Source organism: Sphaerodactylus townsendi, linkage group LG14, assembly GCF_021028975.2.
Source record: "Sphaerodactylus townsendi isolate TG3544 linkage group LG14, MPM_Stown_v2.3, whole genome shotgun sequence".
Lineage (NCBI taxonomy): Eukaryota > Metazoa > Chordata > Lepidosauria > Squamata > Sphaerodactylidae > Sphaerodactylus > Sphaerodactylus townsendi.
Window position 1 is genome coordinate 9,692,085 of NC_059438.1, and position 23,649 is coordinate 9,715,733.

At 44.0% G+C, this 23,649-nt stretch overlaps 1 protein-coding gene across 1 annotated transcript in view; it reads left to right on the forward strand.

The window, feature by feature from the left end:
* GLG1 (golgi glycoprotein 1) overlaps positions 1–23,649 on the forward strand; it is a 59,732-nt gene that overhangs the window by 18,042 nt on the left and 18,041 nt on the right. Inside the window, exons 2-12 of the mRNA XM_048515491.1 lie at positions 3,203–3,235; positions 4,974–5,060; positions 11,017–11,232; positions 12,119–12,322; positions 12,750–12,821; positions 13,400–13,583; positions 18,407–18,621; positions 20,140–20,261; positions 20,636–20,737; positions 21,076–21,229; positions 22,279–22,416. Of these exons, the coding sequence (XP_048371448.1) occupies positions 3,203–3,235; positions 4,974–5,060; positions 11,017–11,232; positions 12,119–12,322; positions 12,750–12,821; positions 13,400–13,583; positions 18,407–18,621; positions 20,140–20,261; positions 20,636–20,737; positions 21,076–21,229; positions 22,279–22,416 (1,527 nt within the window). The remainder of the gene's footprint in view (positions 1–3,202; positions 3,236–4,973; positions 5,061–11,016; positions 11,233–12,118; positions 12,323–12,749; positions 12,822–13,399; positions 13,584–18,406; positions 18,622–20,139; positions 20,262–20,635; positions 20,738–21,075; positions 21,230–22,278; positions 22,417–23,649) is intronic.

A 23,649-nucleotide genomic window follows, 5' to 3' on the forward strand; every position in this document is an offset into this window, starting at 1 on the left:
AAGTGAGCTCATAGAACCAGAGAAGCTGATTGCACTTTTATCCAGTATTGATCCTTCTATTACAACACTTTCCTTTATACTTTGGGTGCCAAAAGCATATTGAGCCAGACATGTAAACAGTGCTCATCCTGTCTAAACTAAGTTTTAATCTTACATTTTTATACTCTGTGTTTTTTAAGTTTGTTCTTAGTTACGCATCTTTCTATATTTTTACATTTTCTGTTTACTTATCAATCTATAGTGGGATTCTTACTGTATATATTCTAAATTATGACAGCCTATGGCAAACTTTGATTTGACTTTGACTTTTATTAGCCTCAGAAGCACCCATTAGCCAGCTGTCAGACTAACTCATCCAGATGGGCAGAACCAGAAAAACGCCAGGTGTTTGGCTTCACACAGCGCAGCACTAAGCAGAGTTGCATCTTCTAAACACATTGACATAGAATGGTGTAAATCTGTTTAGGGTAACATCAGAAAGCAGGTAAACTCCTGGTGCTGGTAAATGCTTTGTCTTTCCCACTGACCAAGAATGAATAGAAATATCAGTGCCCTGCAACACATAGCATTTACTTAAACGTGTAAACTAGGAGATGGGAAAATGCACGATCGAGGTCACGTTGTATTGCTTCCTTGTTTTGAGGAAGGATGAAAATATTCAGTAGGAATGTCATTACTCAAAAGCAGCATTCATTTTGATCTTATGTTATTTTTCCCCCCTAAATGCCACTCTGAAGCAGCCTGTGGAGAATTGTATTGAAGAAAGTTAGTTGTTAAAAATGCCACATCCTGTTTGTTGGAATGTGTCATTCATTGCAAGGCTATAAAAAGCTTGTCTCTCCGCTTCCCCAGCGGTAACTTTAGAAAAATAAAACAAAATAGGCATGAAGTTTTCTTTCTTTCCCCACTGCCATCACTAGTGCAGGAAAACTGTGTGGGGCTTTTTGTCTACCTCTTGCTGTTGATACAGAATATAGATAGAGAATGTTTCCTGACTAGGGCTAGGAGGTAAACAGTGAAGCAGTGGTGCCATGCACTGAAGCATAAAACCCAGAGCTTGACGCTGTGTTTTCTTCAGGCTGTGTAACTCTCTCACCCAATGCAAAGTGTTTCCTTATGACTGAAATACTTCTAAAGATTGCTTCCAAGGGGTCATTGTGTTCTAAGATGAAGTTCTAGCCCATTTAGCAAACACCAGAGTTGCATGGGTGCTCTCCAAGAGGTATCACATGTTTATGAATGGTGTAGGAAAGGGAGAAAGTCAGAGCCTGGAGAAGCTCAAGGGTAGGGAGCCAAGAACATGGGCTTGGGCTAAGGAACATGGGAAGACAGCCTTGATGGAGCATGCATTGCTGCTCCCATTGGGTATTGTGGAATCTGTCTTGTGGAGTCTTTGTTTACTTCATTTGGGCACCACCTTTCTCCCCAGTGGGGGCCCCAAGCAACTAACATTGTTCTCCCCTGCTTTACAAGAACCCAGTGAGGTAGGTTAGGTGGAGTGTCATTGACCCAAGTTCACCCACCAAGCCTCCACAGCAGAGTGGAGATTCAAATCTTGGTCCCCCAGATGCTAGTCCAACATTCTAACCACTGTGGCACACTATACTCTGTCTCAGGAAAAGATGCTAGTACGGTCAGTTGAAGCGCAGTGGTCGAGAAAATTGTATCTTTCCACATTAGAAGAAGAAGAGCTGGATTTATATCCCCCCTTTCTCTCCTGAAAGGAAACTCAAAGGGGCTTACAAACTCCTTTCCCTTTCCCCCGCACAACAAACACCCTGTGAGGTAGGTGGGGCAGAAAGAGCTTTGAAGAACTGTGACTAGCCCAAGGTCACCCAGCTGGCATGTGTTGGAGTATACAGGCTAATCTGAATTCTCCAGATAAGCCTCCACAGCTCAGACAGCAGAGCAGGGAATCAAACCCAGTTCCTCCAGATTAGAGTACACCTGCTCTTGACCACTATGCCACTGCTGGTATACATTAGAATATAGTTCTGAATGAGTGAGAATTATCATTCATTTTTATGCACTGCCTTTGTCAAAACCATTATTTTGTGCATTATTGAACATGGTACCTTGATACGAGAGCATTTATAGTTGTATAATTAAATTGGATGCTAAAATGTATGTTTCGAACGGATGGAGTGGAGCAGGGCTAGGTAGGCACTGGGACCCAGATGGAGCATTCTACAACAAAGAAGGTCTGGCATGTTGAGTTCTGTGGTGGAGGAATATACAGTCCTGCTAACATATTTTTCTGAGACTATGATTGTGTATTTATGATATAGGCATATTCCATTTGTTTGACTTAAGCAAGGTACTAAACGAGTTCTACAATTAAATGCTTTAAAGCCAGAATCTGAAAAGGGGCAGGAAGATAGGCAGTCTGTCAAAAGACCACGATGGATCAGAATCAAGGATGCAACTTCAGACTGGAGTGGGAGGAAGCTCAAGATCACCCACTAGCTCTATCTGATCAAGAGCCGGTCTAAATTCTGTTGTTGCCCACAGAGAGGGGGATGTAGGACCCAGCGTTAATGATGGTGGTAATTATGGGGACAGTTCACAGAACTGCGCTTAAACGATGCTTTGAAAGATTTTCAGAAGTGGGAAAAAGAGATACCACCACATAAATCTTATAAATCTTATAAATCTCAATCTAGCTGTGGAAAGAAGGGCAGGAATGTAAGCAAGTATGGTTTCACAAAGCTAAACTTGGTTCATTTATATATTTAATTCCAGCCCCCCAACATCCCCCTCCCCGGGTTGGGTTTTAAAAATCCCTGTCTCCCAGGGGTTCTTAAAAAATCCACTTCTGCCAGCTTTTTATAGTAGTGCTGCACTTTTTGTGGCATGTGTATGGGAGAAGACGTTGTATGCCCTTTAGTCTAAGGAAGCCTAGAAAGCCCTTGTCTCCTCAGATGAAATCTTTTTGGACTTTGGATGGTTTGCAGACCTTTATAGTTTGTATATGTAGATCTTTTGAAATGTCTCCCTTGAAAGAATTCCACAAAACACTATTATAGGGGTGGAAGCTGTTCCCTTGATAGATCTGTGTTTAATGTGGAGGCTAGTAACCTTAGTAGGCATATTTGCAAAGCTGGTAATAGCGTTCATTGTTCTGAAACAAGGGCCTTTTTTGTAGAAGGAAGGCAGTGCATCCTGACCTATCCTAATTAATTGAACTCTTTTCCTTTCCCAGACGGACAATGAAATTTCATCAGACTGCAACCACGTAAGTGTTTCATTTTCTCACCATTTTGATGCATGCTCCTTACCAGAACCCCTGTGGCTTTGAACTTCTGCTCTTAACAATTGTGCTGCTTTCTGGTATCCTCATCTCAACATCTCCAAGAAGAAAAGACTTGTTTCTCTTTACCTTCCTGCAGTCACGTGCGCAGGCAGTTCGTGATTTCTAATAGAACACCTTGATGGTCCAAGAATTAGTCGGCAGCCATTATGTTAGGAACACGTATGCCATTTCCAGGATAAGCAATGCACAGTGCTCTGTGTCATTCATATACACACAAACTGAGCAGGTCACATAATAGGGGGCACACACTGGTTGTCCCTGGGTATGCAACCTACTTGCAGCCTCACTCCCATCAGAGTATTGTGTTGGACAGAAATCACACTGGAACCTTATAAGGCCAGGGGGAGGCTGGAATGTAGACAGGCAGTTACTATTATACGGGTGGAAGCAAAGAAGAATAGAAACATCCTTCGAACAACCACTGAACACTGATCTTCAAAACTGCTGTAAGACCAAATTCAAGTGTTTAGCTTTCTCTCCTTGCATTTTTGCAAGGAATCTTCTTACTCAGTCTGACAGATGGGCATCAAGCACATCCACGCACACTTCGGAGCTTGGCATACTCTGCTGTGAATCTGTGTGTTTACATGCCTGTTTACTGTTTTGGAAAAGGTAGTATTTGGCATTTAGCAATAACATTAATTGCAGATACAAGGAGCAGTAAAATTGACCCATGGCCTTTCCAGGATGATACACTTCCTCATCAGCAGGGGAGGATGGATCTTAAAAGGCTGTTTAGGAGGTTGATTTAGTTGCCATGTGTGGGAATTAGGAGCTGTTCTGGGCAGTGGTGTCTTTCCTTGCCAATCATATTTTCTGGTCCTTCACAAGCAAGAACATTTTGCTTTCTGTTTAATTTCAGAAAAGGATGCGATTTCCATACAAGCCAATCTGCTGCCCCAGTCTGCAAATTCAGCATCACTTTTCATCAAGAGTAGGGGAAAGAACCCTGGATTTCTGGTCTTTCCTTAAATTTTTGGTGTTAATCTTACGTGTAACTGGGCATGCATCCTTCGATGCAAGCGATGGGGTCTGGCAGACAGAATGTTGCTACTCTGTCCTTGTGTGTTGCATTTGCCCTAACCTGAATGTCCCAGGCTAGCCTGATCTCATCAAATCCCCGAAGCTAAGCAGGGCCGACCCTGATTAGTACTTGGATGTGAGATCTCCAAGGAGGTCTAGGGCTGATATGCAGAAGCAGTTAATGGCAAGCCGTCTCTGTTAGTCTCTCACCTTGACAACTGTAAGGAGTTGCCACAAGTTGCCTGGGAGTGGATGGCACTTTTCACACTTGCTTGAATTGGTCATCCAGTTTACAGGCAGCAGATTGCTTAGCTCTGCCCCACATGAGCCATCCTCATCCACAAACTCTTACAAAACTTTCCTACTTTCACAGTGCTGTTGGCTGCCTTGGATGGGGTGGGTAGGTTTTGCGTGACTCTTCGAGCCCACGCTGTTGAACTGAGCTGAAAGACTGGCATATTATTTTGACTGGCATATTGTTTGCACCAATGAAAATCTGATTTTGAGTTCTACAAACCATTCCCATTAACACTGCAAAAAGGTTGTTAGGATAATTTGTGCTTTAACCTAAAAGCGTGCTTGCACATGAAAGGCTTTTGCTAGTATCTAATCTTGCTTGTGCTCCCTTTCTCTGTAGCTGTTATGGAATTACAAGCTCAACTTGACTACGGACCCAAAATTCGAATCCGTGGCTAGAGAGGTCTGCAAGTCTACTATATCAGAGGTAAGGCTGAAGGAGGTTAGGGGAGGAGGATGCTGTTATTTCCGCACAGTAAACATTAAGCTCTTGCTGTAATGGAAGCAGTGAATGGATCTTAAACTCTCAAAATATCAGGTAACGACCCCAGTCACTTAGATTTTTCTTCTCTTCTAGGGCTTTATCCATTTTCATCCGTGGAACAAATGTACTATCGTGTTTCCCCGAAATTAAGTCCTACCCCAAAAATAACCCCTATCTTGATTTCTCAGGATTTTTGGAGGATGTTTAAAATATCAGCCCTACTCCAAAAATAAGCCCTATCGGTAGTTACAGATCAGGATGGTGTGATCCAGCAGGGTGCTCCCTGCCAATGAGGATGCAGCTTGCATCACACGTGACAGGGAAGCAACGGGGCTGCCAAGAGCCCGCTTTAATGAATTGTGAAGGTAACATATTACCCCTAAAATAAGCCCTACCCTGAAAATAAGCCCTAATGGATCTTTTGGTGCAAAAATTACTATAAGACCGTGTCTTATTTTCGGGGAAACACGGTATGTTAATACCATGCAAACTACGGTCCTGCTGTACATTTTGTTCTTGCTACTGTTAGGAACTATGTACTCCAGAAAAAGTAATGATCATCTATGATTTAAATATGATGTAATTCTGTGATGTCTCTTGAAACCGACTGGTGGGCAATGGCTTGTTCACCATTCCACCATCCACAATAAGACATGATGCTCAAAGAACAGGCAATGAGGTCCTCAGAGTTGTTATTCTGAGTATTCCAGCGGTTTCTGCAGTGAGCTTAAGCAGACTGGAGGCATAGACCTCCACAAGTGGAAATAGCAAGGAACACAAAACGTGTCTTCATTGGACTAATTAGCCTTTGGCAGTGACGGAAGAAACAAGACGCTGTTGAATAATGAAGAAGTGCAAAGTTGCCAGAGAGTAAGAGCGGCTTTCTGTAATTAAGGAAAATCAGGTGGTGGCACCACAATTCCAATTTAAAATTCGCAGTCAATTTTAAACGGGTTTAACTCTCATAGAATCATTGACTGATGTCGACACATTCTCAGTGTGAGTCCTGCTGGGTTTAGGAAAATTCCTAGAATTGCCTGCGTCCCATGAAAACTCGCGTTTCTTGTGCCTAATGTGTTGTCATAACTGTGTACAGTTTATTTTCCTGAGCCATTAATATAGCGTAATATGTTGCTGTGTTCTAATGGGAAATGGTGTAGTTATTTGAAGTTCACCAGCCCTTGATGAATCATAATTACATCGTTACTTTGGGTCAATTAGCACCCTAAGATGAGCCTTCCAGTAAAGTGCTTGTTCTAAATATGGCTTCGCCGAGGCTGTTGGGAACTTTTTTCTTCCAAAGGCGTATCAGTGCTGCCTGTTCAGTTCCTTTTCTCCTGTATCAAAGCAGGAGCACAGGTCAGCTTAGTTTTGCTTTCCTATCGTCTGGGGAGAGGGAGCTATCTTGTCAGGCTGTGTGGGTTGTGAGCCATGGCTAAGTAGTGGAGCATCTGCTCGACCTGCTGGAGAGCCCCAGATTCAATTTCTGGCATCCCCAGTGAAAAGGAGTGGGTAGTAGGTGATGGGAAAGACCTTGACCTGAAACTCTGGAGAGTTGCGTAACACAGTCTGAGTAATACCGACTGTGGTCTGATTCAATACAAAGCAGCTTCACGTGCTCATTTGTTGACAGCAGTAGGTGTCGGGGATCGAATTACTTCCAGATCAAGGGCTGGAATTGACAAAGCCTCATGGCGTTTTTTTGCAGCGCTGTAAAGATTAGAAGTTAACATGGTCCAGGTGCTAAAGTTAAGTGTGTGTGGTGTGTGCCAGGGTTATGGGGCAGTTCTGTTGACCACTTCCTGACCCCCATCGTCCATAGTCAAAAATACCCTTGCGTAAGCGTCAGAGTATCTTCTAGTTGCATCCCGGTGCCATCTGATAGCAATGATGGGAGTAAGAGGTTCTTGTTTTCCATCTCTGTAGGAGTTACGAGGTCAAACAAGCCACATTTATGAGCATCTGTTAGTCAAGGAAGCCTGCCATTACAGATTATTGTCAGGGTATCTTTGATAGACTTCCTGGAATCCGTGGAAGCTTAGTTTGAAAATCAGTGCACTGAGCAGAACATCAGAGACCATAAGTGTTAATGGGTTTGCCAAGGGCTTAAGGTCTACAGGGGAGGGATTCCGTGCATCTGGTGCTTTAGTCAGCATAGTAGAGGTTTGCAGCCTGGACATGTCTCTCTTTGGTGGTATGTGCTGTTTCTCGAGCATGGTTTTTGTGACCTAGCCAAGGTGTCCCATGATTCTAGGTGTACTTACAGTTGTGGCATGTGTGGCTTAATTATTCCATGGTGAACTAAATGTGCCCTGACATGGGTAGGCCAGGCTAGCCTGATCTCAAAAGCTAAGCAGGGTTGACGCGGGCCAGTATTTGTATGGGAAACCTCCAAGGAATACCAGGGTTGTAACGTGGAGGCAGGCAATGGCAATCCACCTCTAAACATCTCTTGCCTTGAAAATCCTACCGGGGTCGCCCCAAGTCAGATGTGACTGGACGGCAATAAATAAATAAACTTGCATGAAGAATGGTTGTGACCCTATTCAGTTACATTTAAATCTTCTTAATTTTTATCTGTTAAGTGCTTGGTTATTTTGTCATACATAAACAGCTCGATTTCAGAAGCAGGTGTCTTCAGAGTTCAGAAACCAATGAAACTGGCCCGCTCTGGCTTAAAGGAAGTGCCCAAGTCTTGTTGATCCTAGCCTTGAGGTTGTTTCAGGGCAAGAGTCCTGGCGCCCGAGTCCATTCTCCAGTCATTCCAGAAGCACCTGTTTGTCTCCTCTGTACGCTTTTTCAACTTACCGATATCTCAGATTGGGTGTTTGCTACCAGTATCTTTGGCAACTCTGAGATACGCTAAAAAAAAGTTGTTGGTGATTGTAAGAGAAGTGAAACTGGTTATTAATTTACCTACTGTGAGGAATTGAAATGGAAACCAAATAAAATGGATGGAAGGACCTGCAAATTGGCGGTTGGGTGAGAGAAAGGTGAAATACGTTTATGTCTGACTTAAACTGATTTAGCAGGCTCTGAAGAAAGAGAAGCTAACCATTTATGTTAACTTTTAGAAGTCCCAAATATGAGCCGTTTGAATATTCACCTTCAGTGAAACATGCAATCGCATATGTTGTAAAATTGATCTGAATATTTTGTGATCTGACTTTTTTGAGAATCTGAAAAATTTGGTTGATGCACAGCCATGTCAGACTCAAAAAAAGATAGCCACACTATCCCAGATGATTTTAAGAACATAAGAACAACCCTGCTGGATCAGACCAGAGTCCATCTATTCCAGCTCTCTGCTATTCGCAGTGGGCCACCAGGTGCCTTTGGGATCTCACATGCAGGATGTGAAAGCAGATTTTGTTCTTCTAAAAGTGTGTTACTGTTAATGTGAGGTATGATAGTCAGTCTCTTGTAGCGAAATTAAACAGAAGTGCAGTGGTACCTTAAAGCTGAATGATATTTTCCCCAGCATTCATTAGAGCATTCATTAGAGATTCACCTGACTCATGAAAGCGCATTCTGAAATACATATTAGTCTTTAACGTGCCACTGGATTTCAGTTAATATGAACAGATGCAGTCTCTTAAAAGTTGTGCATTGTGGTATGAACAGATGCAGTCTCTTAAAAGTTGTGCATTATGGTTGCACATCCTTATTTTTGCTGTTGAGCTAAAAATATCTTGGGTAACCTTCAGTTGAGTTCGTTGTGGGCTCTGTGTAGCAGCCTGGGCTTTGTACCTGTGCAGAATTTCTACTTGGAAAGTTGTACTGGATCTTAGAGACTCAATCTCAATTGCACAGGCCCAAGGGCAGGGGTGTGTGTGCGTCGTTCCACTCTGTTCTCTTTTTTCCACTGCATCCCTATTTGGAAACACTCTCTTCAGAGGCACCTTCTGTACAGGCTAGTTTTCACTTAAAGCACATACACACAAAGAGTCTTTTCTTCTGCCTTTTCTCCTTGATGTGGGTTTTCTAGGAAGAATTAACTACTTAATGTTAGCAAAAGAAGGCAGATGTGCCACTAACCTGGATGGTGATGGCCACTAACCTGGATAGCTTTAAAAGGGTCTTGGGCAGATTTATGGAGGAGAAGTCGATCTATGGCTACCAATCTTGATTCTCCTTGATCCTTGCAAATGCCTTAGCAGACCAGGTGCTTAGGAGGAGCAGCAGCAGAAGGCCATTGCTTTCAGATTCTGCATGTGAGCTCCCAAAAGCATCTGGTAGACCGCTGCGAGTAGCAGAGTGCTGGACTAGATGGACTCTGGTCTGATCCAGCAAGGCTCTTATGTGCCATGTACAAGCCTGGACCGTGTATAACCCCCTAGGATTTGTCCCTGCCTCATATCCCAGATATAGCTGATCTACCATCATTGATTTGCAACACAACATTCTCATTGGCTATAGGCGAACAGAGTATATTTTGGAAAATATTCCACCCCCCTCATGCTCTCTTGTCAAGTTTTCCTTTTTTGCTATCTTCTCTAGTGCCCAGCATCTATGGCTCAGAGGACAGCTTTTTTAAAATTGTAGGGAGCGTGGTAGGAAATGATCAACTGGCTACAATTGGTATCTGCATTGAAGACCTGTATCTACTCCCTGAAGCTTACTAAACAGCAAGATACAGCTGATCTTTTTCAGCTCCAAGCCAGTCTCTGGGAGGAAAGCCTTTTCAGCCTCTGTGGTGACAGCTGATGAATTGGCCTTGAATGTGCAGAGACCTGCCTGCTTGGTATCTGTGCTGCCAAATCCACCTTCTAATGCTGGAACTGTCATTACCAATTTCTTATACTGGGCAGTCACAACCCAGTCTTCATTTGCAGGGGAGAAGCATTGTCTTCTGTCCTAATAGTCTTAGACTTTGCCCAACAGGCACATGGGAACCACAATCCTTTGTGCCCCTATCTGGGAAGATGGACCGATGGCTACTACTATGGGTAACTGGCTATTTTTAATTTTTATTTATTTTTGGATTTATATCCCACCCAATCCCCGAAGGGCTCTGGATGCCATCTCCTGGATGTCCAAAATTGGCCCCAGAAGCTCACCCATCTAGTCTTCAGCAAGGGAAAGGTTCAGATTGCCCTATATTCTTGGGCTAATCTGCCTTACAGATTTCTTCTCACATGGGCTTGTGGCTGTATTGCCTTTCAACTTGTTCAGAATGTTTAAATTTGGAGGAGGGGGGGTCAGGCTGGTCAACATCACTGTGGTCTTTGTTAGTGTCAGCTGTGTGTTCTTACATAATTATCTGATGAGTAGTAGGTTAGGCTGAGGGTTGCTTTCAAGGCTCTGGATGATATAATCCAGGGGTGTCCAACTGTGGCGCTTCAGATGTTCATGGACTACAATCCCCATCAGCCCCTGCTTGCCCGGCAAATTGGCCATGCCAGCTGGGGGTGATGGAAATTGTAGTCCATGAACATCTGGAGCGCCAGAGTTGGACACCCCTGATATAAGCCTTGGCTCCTTTTCAGACTCGCATTCACAGGGTCTAACACCGATGTTTGTCCTTGTCCACAGTCTTCTGGCTGGAGGTTTAGATGACTGGCCAAAATTGGAATCTGCAGCAACTCACATTGGTGACCTGTACCTACTCCCACCTTAGATCATTCATCTCCCAATGTAGAACTTCCCTGTTCCAGTTGGTCATCCGCAACTTTGATCAGCATGAGTGAATCAACCACATTTTTTCATTCTTGGCATTTTCATTGATCTTTCGGAGCTTCTTGCTCCCTCTTCCAGTCTTAAAATGAGTGCTGTTCTGTGTTGCAATTAGAAAAAAGATCTTGAGTGCCAGTTGGTGGGAAAGAACCGTGTGTCACAAGTTCTCTGTGAATGCTGAGTGACTGAAAAGCCCCTTTTTAACCTGCATCTTCTCGTACAGATCAAGGAATGTACTGATGGGATTGATGAGAAAGGCTACCTGGTGTCCTGCTTGGTCGACCACAGAGGAAACATCACCGAATACCAGTGTCACCAGTACATCACCAAAATGACTGCGATAATTTTCAGTGACTACCGCCTGATCTGTGGTTTTATGGATGCCTGCAGGAATGATATCAACAACCTGAAGTGTGGTAGCATTCGGCTTGCGGAAAAGGTAACCTGTTAAAAATTTAATTAACTTTAGATCCATTGACCAGACCTTCAGAAAAGGGCCGGTTGGAGGAGAGGATGGTAGCAGCTTGTTCAGAATGTGGCTAGCATTTCATATTCTTACACTGTTTCCCTGAGATTTATCACTGTTAGGTGATATCTGAATGTTTCAGGATGAAGACAGTGGTTAGTCTGCAAGGGCTGCTCCATAGGATAGTATTAGCCTGTAGGGAATGTAGGCTTACCATGTAGCAGAGATTTCCTAATAGAGGTTCAACTGTGTGTTTTCGATGACAATCAAATTCTATGCCTGTTCCTGCTGGACTGTAGTTGTCCTAAGATTTGTTCTGGATGCACAGAATAATGGTTTAGACAAAGGCAGCATGTACAAATGAATGATAATTCTCATATTTGTTCAGGACTGAGTTCTTATGTGGAAGCATACAATTTTCTCCAGAGCTGCACCTCAGCTGATCATACTAACATCTTTTTCTGCGTCAGTATAACAAGCATTATTTAAAATTTGTAATAAAATAAATTGCACCGCAAATAGCAAGATGCATCTGGAAGGAGACACAGCTTGCTAAGATCATAGCATGAGCAGCTAATTCTCATTTAGCCCTTTATTGGCAGCTGGTCTTTTCCCTGGCCGGCTGTTGTCAGATACCATGAAGCTTGTTGCAGACTGGGATGCTCCACTTGGATATATTGATGTGTGTGTTTCCCTGTGGCCCGCAGTGTCAAATCTGAATGAGCTTTAGCTTCTTCCTTAAATGGGTACCTGTGTGGTTTCAACTCTTTTCATCCATCTTGTGGAATGAGGGGTAGGAAGAATAGAATTGAAGCTAATGAGTTTTCTACTTGGAGGTAACATTCTTCTCTGCATTTAGGATGCTCATTCTCAAGGCGAAGTGGTGTCCTGCTTGGAGAAAGGCCTGGTGAAAGAGGTGGAGGAGAACAACCCCCGAATGGCTGTCTCGGATCAGTGCAAGAAAGCCATTCTCCGTGTGGCTGAGCTCTCCTCTGACGACTTCCACTTGGACCGGCATCTATATTTTGCGTGCCGGGATGATCGGGAACGTTTCTGTGAAAATGTGAGTTGCTTCTTGTCCTCCCAGCAGGGCCTAGCATGCCCCCATATTTCAAGCAAAACCAACATAATCCATTTGATAGAACAACTATCAGTCAAATTAAGATGTAAGTGTGTTTTTCTGAAATAACAAAATGATTCCATTGAAACTGCTATACAAGCAATCTAGTGAACTCTGTTAATGTTGAATTCCTTTCACTGGGAGTGTAGTTCAAACCCCAGTTTTAACAGATAAAGTATTCAGGCTAGGAAGACCTCGGTTCAAAATCTAGGCCATGAAATTCATTGGGTGACCTCAGGGCAAATTACTATCTTATAGTGGGTTTGGTTTGAGGGTAAAATACGCTGTGTAGACTGTTGTGTGCTCCTTGGAATAAATGCGTGATAAATCATGGTCAGTTTGTAATCATACTGGTTTGTTCTCTTTTCAGACTCAGGCTGGAGAAGGGAGGGTATACAAGTGCCTCTTTAACCACAAGTTTGAAGATGCTATGAGTGAAAAGGTAGGCAGCATTTAATGTTGGATCTGATTTGTGTGCAGTGTTTCTAGTTGCAGTTGTATTTATAGCTGCTTTGGGTCAGTTGAAGGGAGAGAACGGAATATAAATTTGATCAAAATGACCAAATGTCAGTTTCTCCCTTCTCTTTAGAACAGAATATAAATGTGATTGAAATGACCAAATGTCAGTTTCCCACTTTTCTTTTCAAAAGAACAAAAATGCCCAGTTTGTTCTTGTTATATATTTTCCAGAATATCAATCATAACATTGATTTTCCTAGGTTACTAGGTTAATTTATGTACTGAACAAGCTAACTGAACTTACTAAACAGACACTGGAATTAACCATGAGACCACTGGAGCCTGTGCAGACTTAAGAACCTGCTTGAACTTTAAACCTTAGAAAGCCGTCTTGTTTGTACCAGGCTACCTTTATATAACAACTGGGATTTGAAGAGACTTCCTACATTCTGTTCCTTGGTTCCTTAAGGACAGGCAAAGTTAATGTCTGGGTAACACTGAGGAAGTTGTATTTATGTTTCCCAATGAGAGGTAGTCATACACCTTGCTTATTCTTTCCAGTGTCGTGATGCATTGACAACTCGGCAAAAACTAATTGCACAGGACTACAAAGTTAGTTATTCTCTGGCAAAGTCTTGTAAAAGTGACCTCAAGAAGTACCGCTGCAATGTAGAGAACCTTCCACGTTCCCGAGAAGCCCGGCTCTCGTACCTTCTCATGTGTTTAGAGTCTGCAGTGCACAGAGGTAAGGCCCACCTGACCTCCCTTTATCTGAATACATCCGATCAAATACTTGTGGAACAGAATTTTGTGGGGTGATGCCTTCAGTTTTATTATTATTATTATTATTATTATTATTATTATTATTATTATTATTATTATTATTATTATTATTATTATTATTATTATTATTATTAAATTATTATTATTATTATTATTATTATTATTATTATTATTTATTTATTTAATTTGTATACCGCCCGATCCCCGAAGGGCTTTAATTGACTTCAATAAGAAAAGGCCAATATGGGAAAATATATTTGCAGAGAAAGTCACCCCAGTTTGCATATATAAGTGGCATTTCTTGCAGGCCATAGGGGGCATACACTGAAAATGCTGGGGGGAAGAATTAGGACTTAAAAAAGGAAACATTTCTTCACGCAACACATGATTAGTGTTTGGAATATGTTGCCACAGGAGGTGGTGATGGCTGCTAACCTGGATAGCTTTAAAAGAGGCTTGGGTAGATTTATGGAGGAGAAGTCGATCTTTGGCTATCAATCTTGATCCTCATTGATCTGAGATTGCAAATGCCTTAGCAGACCAGGTGCTCGGGAGCAGCAGCAGCAGCAGAAGGCCATTGCTTTCACATCCTGCGTGGGAGCTTCCAAAGGCATCTGGTGGGCCACTGCGAGTAGCAGAGTGCTGGACTAGATGGACTCTGGTCTGATCCAGCAGACTCTTTCTTATGTTCTTGAGACCAGATTATCATGGCAAAATTGATCAGTTTAAGATCCATATATTTACGACACTACCTGATTCCTTTCTCTTGAAAATCTGCAGTTGTTTCAAGTTGTTTCAAGTGGGTCAGGATGGGGAAAATGCTGGTAGCCTAAATAAATGACTTTTAGATGTCACTATTTGTATTTGTCATCCCTCAGAGTCTGTCAGTGCCTGCTGAGCCTTTCCCCTCCTGTGTAAATCCACCTGCCGTGTTCTTCTCTTCTCACCACCCGCAGACCCCTAGTACCCCCTGCGTCTGTTGCTGCATCGTTATTCCTGCGCGGTTGGTTGTGGCAGGCTAGAGACACCACATGTGCTGAGGGCATCCTGCCCTGTCTTAGCAAGCCCTGCATACTTTGTCTTGAAATTCCATAATAATACCCTGGTCTTGTTCTCTCAGACATTGGTTAACATGTTTCTGGGCTGAACCGCTTCACGATTGCTCCTGCTCAACCAAATTAATGAAAAATTCCCTGGCCACAAAAAAATTAGCATGTCAAGGAGAAAGCTGTTAGCTTTCTGTGGGCAGGGAATACTTTTACCTGGAGCACTCTGAAGCACTGTCCCACTGAGTCAGCCCCCACATGCTATCTGTAGCAGCACAACCTAAGTGCAGGTTTTAACCCTCTTTTTGAGAACTCTCAGTGAGAAAGGTGGGCTACAAACACAGTATGTAAGTAAATAAAAACTCCGCCTTAGTTGAGACGAGGGAGGGCAAAGCTCTTTTTTTTGTCGTCCTCGTATTTATTTTCGCTTCTTGTAGTGAGAGCCCATTCCTTTCGGCTGCTGTTGTGGTAAAGCAATTTTCCATAAAGCAGGCCTTTAAGGGAGTCCAGCCACCAGCTCAGGTGTCCATTGTTCTTTGTGGCTACCACCTGGACCTCTAGGTGGCAGCAGAATGCTCCCCTCACCCTGCTGGCCAATTTCATTGCCATCACTTTGGCCTCTCTCCCTTCCCATCGCCCCCGCGAGTGCCCCATGGAGCTGACTGGAAAAGTGCCGGGGGTAGTAGTGAAGGACAGAGCAAGGGAAGGGGAGGGAGTGACAATAAGGGAAAGAATAGAAATGTAGGAGGAAGTGAATGGGTGTGAAAGAGGACAAAGAAAAAAGGAACTTGGTAAAGGGATAATGAATGAGTATGGAAGGGCCTGGAACTGGGCAGCAGGCAAGCAAGTGGGTGCGAGGGACACATTGTGACTCAGTGTGCCTGGAGGGTATCAGGGCATCTCTCGTTGCACATTGTGTTTTTGATGTGTATTTTTTTAATACTGGAAGTTCACAGATTGAAAGGATCCAGATCAGTCAACCTGCTTCGTAGCTTTTTTTAAACAGCCAAATGGGGATGTGGGGTGATTCAGTGGTATAGTCACTGCTTGCGGCAGAAGCCTGTTTTATTACCTGGACCATTCTTGGAATGAAATAGGGAACATGGACTTGAGAATAACGTCATTGGAAACCAGTTCTGCCGCAGGAGCCTCATTCTGCCAGCTGTGGTCAAGGCAGTGACCTTATTGTCTATAAAATGTCATTTGGTTAGTATTTGCAGAAGGGCAGTAGAGCTACCCTTCCATTTTAGACGCTGCGCTGTGCTTGGAATGCTGTTTCAGATGGGCAGCACTGTGGGGACTTGGCTGTAAGCTGGCTTTGCCTACTTGTTAGACGTTGTGGTCTTGCTCTCTTCAAAGGAAGAGCTAATGCCAGATAATCTGTTGTCTTGCAGTTTTGTGGTTAAGGTGCACAACTGTTCTGTCTCTGAGAGAAGGACTTGTCCATCAGCTTTCTATAAATAGTCCTTTGTTGGCAGGTGTAACCCCTCCCATTAAATAAGTTGGTTGACCTTGGGGAAGGTGAGCTTTTCGGGGGGGGGGGGGGGGCAAGGCTTCTTCTCATCATGTTCCACCTAGCATTGTGTGATCTCGACAGCCTCCCTTTCAGGTTGCTGTTTCTCTTTTTTCCCTCTTCTTAACAGTGCCCTCAAGGCAACGTTAAACTGATAGGCAGCCAGTGATCCAGATAGATCCTTTCCTTAACTGTGGATATGTCTGCTCAACTAATGCTGGAGGCAGTCTCTTTAAGTCCAAGTCACGGCTGTCACTCCACCGCTAAGAAGAATTGGTCTAGATTCTGCTGTATAGACATCACAGGCTTCCTGGCGGTGGGGTGGAGGTGCCCCCGTTGTCACTGTGGGTTAGAAAACGTTTGTGCTGATTTGCAGAGTGTCTATTGCAACAATATTATGCCAGTTAAACGTCTCTTCCTGTACAAGTCAGAGAAGCGAGGCTGCACAACACAGATTCATGATGCACTTTAAGGCAAAGGTTCCTCTCTTGTATGCTTGATTCTGCTAATGCACTCCTAATCCTGGGTTAGGTGTAAGAAACTGTGGATGCTATGGAAGCCCTGTGCCTCAAAGCCCACTGTAGCTCTTTTCCTGTCTATTTGTACTTCTTTGCTCACTCACTTCAGGCATGGGATTTTCTTGACCAACTTTTTTTTAAAAAATCAAGAACTGTTGCTTGCAGAAAGCACAACCTGCACTCATACATTGTGAAGGCATCGCCCTGAATATAATCCACCATTTCAGCCTACTATATAACTTAATAGTGTATGAGTGAAAGTGTGGGAAATAACAGAAGGCATCGCTGCACTAAGAACAAAGGGGCTTTAAAAAAAGAAAATAGGCTCTTGGGCCTCCTAGGCCCAGTGGGCTTGCTTGGTATCAGCATCGGCTGCCCTCGTGACGAGCTCCCAAGTTCTGAAATAAACTGTTGTGGAAAATGAACCCCATTCAAATATTGCAGCAAGAGTGAACCGTTTGGTGTTTGGATGTGCACTGGATTTGTGAGATGTACCATGCAAGTCTCTTTAAAGTGCAGAATAGTTCTGATCATAATCCTGATCAGGCACGCCTGCGGTCCATTGAACGTATGGCCACAAAAAGAACAACATTCTGTCTGGCTCCTGACAAAAGGCATTAAAATACCTATCTGTAATGAAAATAATTGAAAAGTTTGTAGAATACACTCAACACCATATATAGCTTGGATAACACACTCACATAGATCACACACAAGAGAATACATAAAAATACACAACAAGGGGTCCCACAAACAGTACTGGGACTGCAAGTCTCTGTATGAAAGGAGATCACTTCCTTGCAAATCCAGCGTTGACGTAGGAAGGATTTCAAATATCTGGTGCCTGTCTGGACTCCTCTTCAATGAATAAGCTCCATAAATACATAGGTGGAAGCACCGTTAGTCATGATGATGATACAGGCATTTATGGATGATGATCCATGGGTGGTGAGTGGTAGTATTGACCCAGGAAACTCGCAATACTTTCAATTTATAGTCTTCCTCAGCCACTATGGTCACAACCATTATAAACAAGAAACCATCAGGCATCTAGCTCCAAAGCATCTAGCTAAACAAGACTGCAATCAAAAGAACAAACCACATGCAAAAATGCATAGTGGAAGGTGAGTACATAACATTCCCAGAGAAAGGGTTTTTGTTTGCTTTTATTGGAAAAAATTTTTTGGGAAATTTGTGGGAAAATTTAGATGCACATAATACTTTCCGCTCAAACCTATTGATTTTGCTCCTTTTACAACAAAGGATAGATAAATGTTATATTTAACTGTACTATTTGATACAGAATTTGAAAGCATATATGCTTTTGTTTTCTACCAGCAGAATTGCAAATATACCCAGTACTTGAGAGAGAATTTCTAACTGCTGTGTTCTGTGCTACCTTAGCACATGCATCCTAATTTTTGCAATCTGAGTCCGAACTGAATATCGTGTCTGCATTGGGGGCTGGCAGGCGTGTTGTCTGTTTGAGTTTACTCAGGGAAATCTGCTGTGACGCACCACAGGGGCCCAATTTAGATTAAGACCGCAGTGCAGGAGGAGAATGGGTTTGAGCCGCGCCCTCCATATGACTATCCGGACCCAAGACAGTCTAAATACCATATGTCCTCCCTCCCCCCCTGCAAATAACACCGCCTGGCCATTTGGGGTCAGACGCCTCCTAACTGGCAGCTCTTGTGATTTGGTGCAGGTCGGCAAGTGAGCAGCGAATGCCAGGGAGAAATGCTGGATTACCGGCGCATGTTGATGGAGGACTTCTCACTGAGTCCAGAGATCATCCTAGGCTGCCGCAGTGAGATTGAGCACCACTGCTCCGGGCTGCATCGGAAAGGCCGCACTCTGCACTGCCTGATGAAAGTTGTACGAGGGGAGAAAGGGAATGTGGGATCCAACTGCCAGCAGTCGGTAAGTTGCCAGCAGCGGGGAACCTTCTCTTCTTATTCGTCAATCTCTTCTAGGACATAGATGTCAAACTCAGACCCTCCAGATGCTCATGGACTACAATTCCCAGCAGCCTCTGCTAGCATGGCCAATTGACCCTGCTGGCATGGGCTGATGGGAATCGTAGTCCATGAACACCTGGAGGGCCTGAGTTTGAGACCTATGATCTAGGATGAGTTCAGTATCCTTTGAGTTGGGGCCCAGTTTGTTCATGCCTGGAGCAGAATTTATTTATTTATTAGATTTAATAGACCGCCCACCCCACCCCCACCCACCCCAGAAGGGCTTTGAGGATGGTGTGGCATCAAAGGTTATAAAAAAATTGCATGTCATCCAGGCGCTAGTGCCATTGCGTACTACCAAAGCTGTGAACTTAACACTTACAAGAAAGCAGGGTGACTTCTATTAGCAGTTTAAGGATTGAAGCCACTTCAAGACAAAACACCATAGGATATAATTACAGTGATTTAGTAAAACTGTGCAAGAATGTTATTAATAAGAACAGTGAACTGTGAGGATTAAAGCAACAAAGACTAAATCAGTAGGTAATAGAACTGGTTCAGTTTTACCAGATGTTATCCTTTTCCGCTGAAATCTTCCAGCGTTCAGAGTCCTTTGTTATCTAAGAGTCAACGTGGACAGACAGCATGTCTGACCCATAAAGCAGGTACAACATCACAAGGGCTGGTGGGTCAAGAAACCATGAATCCGGTGCCAAGAGCCAAAGTAGACTGAAAATGTTAAACGTTATGACTAAGGGTCCGAGTTGGCCTGAGCTCATTTGACCAATCAGATTTGTGACTGGTGATGCCAATTAACCACGTAACCTTACTAGCCACGACCTTGCAGGGGGCGGCATTGGAGTGAGTTGATGTGGCAGCATCTTACCAGCAGCTAAGCCTGCCCAGTTCTCACAGTCACAGTTCTTCTGAACTCTCTCAGCCCCACCCACCTCACAGAGTGTTTGTTGTGGTGGAGAAAAGGAAAGGAGATTGTAAGCCCCTTTGAGTCTCCTACAGGAGAGAAAGGGGGGATATAAATCCAAACTCTTCTTCTCTTCATTCAGCCTCTAAATCCTAGTGTTAGGAGGACTTTGTGTTAACCTTTCAGGACAGCTGGTTAGTCACTGTGTGAAACAGGATTCTGGACTAGATGGACCACTGGTCTGAACCAGAAGGGCTGCTCTTCTGTTTTGTTCTTATTAGTTGGCATGACAGTTTCCTATTACCTGGACTTGGGTTTGAAAGAGAAGTCAGTTTATCAAAGGCTTGTTCTTCCTGGCAAAATGTTGCCTCTCTTTCAGTGGCAGTGAGAAACTTCCATGGGAACATATGAAAAACATTCTCTCTCTGCAGAGGCACTCACTGCAATTAAACATAGGTGTAGAGCGAGAATTGCAGTTCTGCCAGTGACAGAGATCAATATATCCCCCAAAGTCTTCTGCTGTTGTTGTAAAATTCTCTGTCTCCTTTCCTCTTCCAGCTTCAAACGCTGATCCAGGAGGCAGACCCTGGTGCTGACTACCGCATTGACAGAGCTTTGAACGAGGCCTGCGAATCAGTGATACAAACCGCCTGTAAACACATCCGTGCTGGAGACCCCATGTAAGTGGCAGAGCCGGCCACGTCGTGCTGTGTCTGTTGCTGTGGCTCGTTACATGCGTCTCTCTGGGATAGAGGTGGAGGGACGGGCTCAGCATGTGAACGGGTTTGGTCTGAATATATGGCTGATCTTTCTTTCCATCATGCATCTTTATCCTCAATCTTTCAAGCAGGAGGTGAGAAACCTGGGCCGGAGGGAAATGCTTTCTCTGTGCAAGGTCATGTGGGCTTTGCAATGTCCCATTGTTCCTTTTATTTTAATGAACAGTTAGTCTTTCTTCCAGTGAGAGTGGCTGGTTGGCAGAACAAAGGCGCTGGAGGCTTGGCAGGTTCTGAGCTTTGCCTCACCTAGCCTAACTGTCCTGCATCTCTTGTAGGATTCTCTCTTGCCTCATGGAGCATCTGTACACAGAGAAGATGGTGGAGGAATGTGAGCATAGGCTTCTGGAGCTCCAGTACTTTATCTCACGGGACTGGAAGTGAGTGCTGGGCATGGGGGAGGGGGTGTCTGTTGCAGGCATTTTGATGATCCTGTTGCCCATATGGATACAGTTGGGCCACAGAGAACCCTGGAGTGAATTCACAGGCTCCAGCTCTTTTTTATTTAGACTTGGAAAATGCCAGAATATTTTCTTAAGAAGAGGTGCTTGGAATGTGTCTGACTGCTCCTCTTATGATTTTCCACGTCTGGTTTTCATGCATATTCCAGGTTGAAGTAATATACTTCAGGGAGAAGGTGATGTCTTTGATAGTCAGGAAAGGGCATCCCAGTACCAGATGGTGATTTGAAGGATGTCTCAATTTTTTTAAAAAATAGATTGGATCCCGTCCTCTACCGCAAGTGCCAGGGAGATGCGTCTCGACTTTGTCACACACACGGCTGGAACGAAACAAGCGAGATGATTCCTCCCGGGGCCATCTTCTCTTGCCTGTACAGACATGCCTACCGCACTGAGGAGCAGGGGAGAAGGGTAGGGGCACCAGCCAGCTGTTTGGGCAGCTGTTCTTCATTACAGAACGAATGCCACTTGTTGTGGGTTTAACTGTGAAGGGTAGACCTGGAATGTTGCTGAAGCTGTAGAGGAACTGAGCTGGTGACCACAAGAAAAACAAAAGATGAGAGAGCTGTTTCTTCCTTTCCACAGGCTGCTTTATACTCCAGACAATTTAGTTGTGAGGTTGCATGTACCCACAAGCTCACATGTGATGGAATCTGTTTTCTTGAACTGGACAAGAGGCTTTGGCAGTGTGGTGTGGTGGCTAAAGTGTCAGGCTAGTATTTGGGAGGCCCAGGTTCCAATCCCCACTCTACCATGTAAGAAGAAGAAGAGTTAGTGTTTATACCCCACTTTTCTTTACTGTAAAGAGTCTCAAAGTGGCTTATGGTTTACTCCCCTCACACACACAACAGACACTTGGGTGGTAGTTGGGTCTGAGAGAGTTCTGAGATAATTGTGACTGGAGAGAAGTGTGACTAGCCCAAGGTCACCCAGCAGGCTTTGTGTGGTAGAGAATCAAACCTGGTTCTCCAAATTAGAGTCTGCCACTCTTAACCACTACACCCCGGTGGCTGTCAGAAGCCTGCTGGGTGATTCTCAGACTAACCTCCCTCGCAGGATTGTTGTGAGAATTAAAAGGAGAAGAGGAGAACAGTGTAAATCACTTTGGGTCTGCCAGATCCTAGTGTGACTCTGCGGCACACAGGTGGTGCATTTCAGTTGCATGCGTATCCCAGTTACCTGCTTCCTTTAAACAAAATGCCAAGCATGTTCTTTGATTAAATGCTTCAGCGCTGGCACCTGAGGAGTGGCGGAGAGAGGAGCTAGTGAGTCAGAACTGCTTGCTGGGTCAGGATGAAGGATATGGCTCCAGACTTGCGTGGGTGGAGGCCAAGAATAGCATAAAGGAATTGCTGTCCATTGCTGGCGGTGGGGGTGGGGTGGGGGATATCATTCTTCCCAGATCTGAGCAGTTGGAATTCTTCATCTGGAACAAATCTGTACCCTTGTTTTTTTGGCAGCTGTCCCGCGAATGTAGAGCCGAAGTGCAGCGGATCCTGCATCAACGTGCCTTGGATGTGAAACTGGACCCAGCTCTTCAGGACAAGTGCATGATTGATCTGGGGAAGTGGTGCAGTGAGAAAACGGAGACAGGACAGGTATCCCAGGCATTTGCTTTTTTTCTTTTTTAATTCCCTCTCTGGGAAAAGAGTGAAGGATACTCCTGTTACAAGCAGATAACATCCCTAACCCCCCCCACCCCATGCTAGATCCTGAAGTACTTCCTCCCAGTCTTGTCACATGAGAAAATTATTCTGTAGCTGCCATGAAATATTTAAAAACTATTGGGACTTCATAAACCCTATATGTTTCAAAAGGAGACGCCAGTGCTAAGCCAATGAGTTTGGATTTAGTAACTGGTTTCTCCCTAGTCAATAGGGGATAGACTTTCTGAACATAAGCCTTGCCAGGGGAATGCTTTCAATTGTGATTTCTGTTTCCGCTGAACCACTGTGACCTGACCTCCTACATGAGCAGCAAGAACCACAAAACATTGGAGCGGAACAACTCATATTTTGAATGTTGCGCATTTAACCTTCATTAACTGATCAGTTTTTTGGCTGAGAGCTTCTAATTGTATTTGACTGAGAGCTTCTGTTAGTATTTTCCTACCAACCTGAAAGTGTTTTTTTCTTCCAGTTGCTTTTGCTGTTTCCATAAAAACTTGCCACTGGCTTGTTCATACTATTTTTGTTTCCCACCTGTCCTTTGAGGGGCTCAGATATATTTGGATCGGTATAATTTTTTTCTTTGTGGTCTCCGCGCAGCGCCATGCAGGTTGCAGAGCTGCGCCTTGAGAATTGGCACTCAGGTTGCCTCCCCAAGAGATGGGAACACCCCTCTGTACATGTGCAGAGCGGAAGAGCGATTGCCTTCCTACTCCGTTCTCTTCTGGCTGCCGCACAATATGCAGCTCCACAGCTATTCTGAGGATTAACTTTCTTTGATTAATATTTCCTGGCTTCATCCTTTTATGGCTGACCCTTCTCCCTGTCTCCTTTAACTTCAGTAGGCTTGTGAAAAGCAGCCTTGTTTTAACAGACTGTGAAGGAATGCTGGTAGTCTGGCTGCTGTGCTTTGGAGGAGAGTCATAAAGTCAGTTTTTGTCTTAAGTTCACCCATAATTGTGGAGGAGTCATACCTCTAGATTCAGGGCTCTGCCACAGGAGCTATCTTTGTTGCTTATAAATGTGGTTCAGCTGGCCTAGCTGCCCAGTGCTGAGTCAGCACAGCCATGTTGTACTCTGTTGCTGTAGCCAGGGCTTAATTTACAGTTTTCATGCCTCTGCTTTTAACTGCGTTGGGGACTGAAAGTTAACTCTTATTTTAAC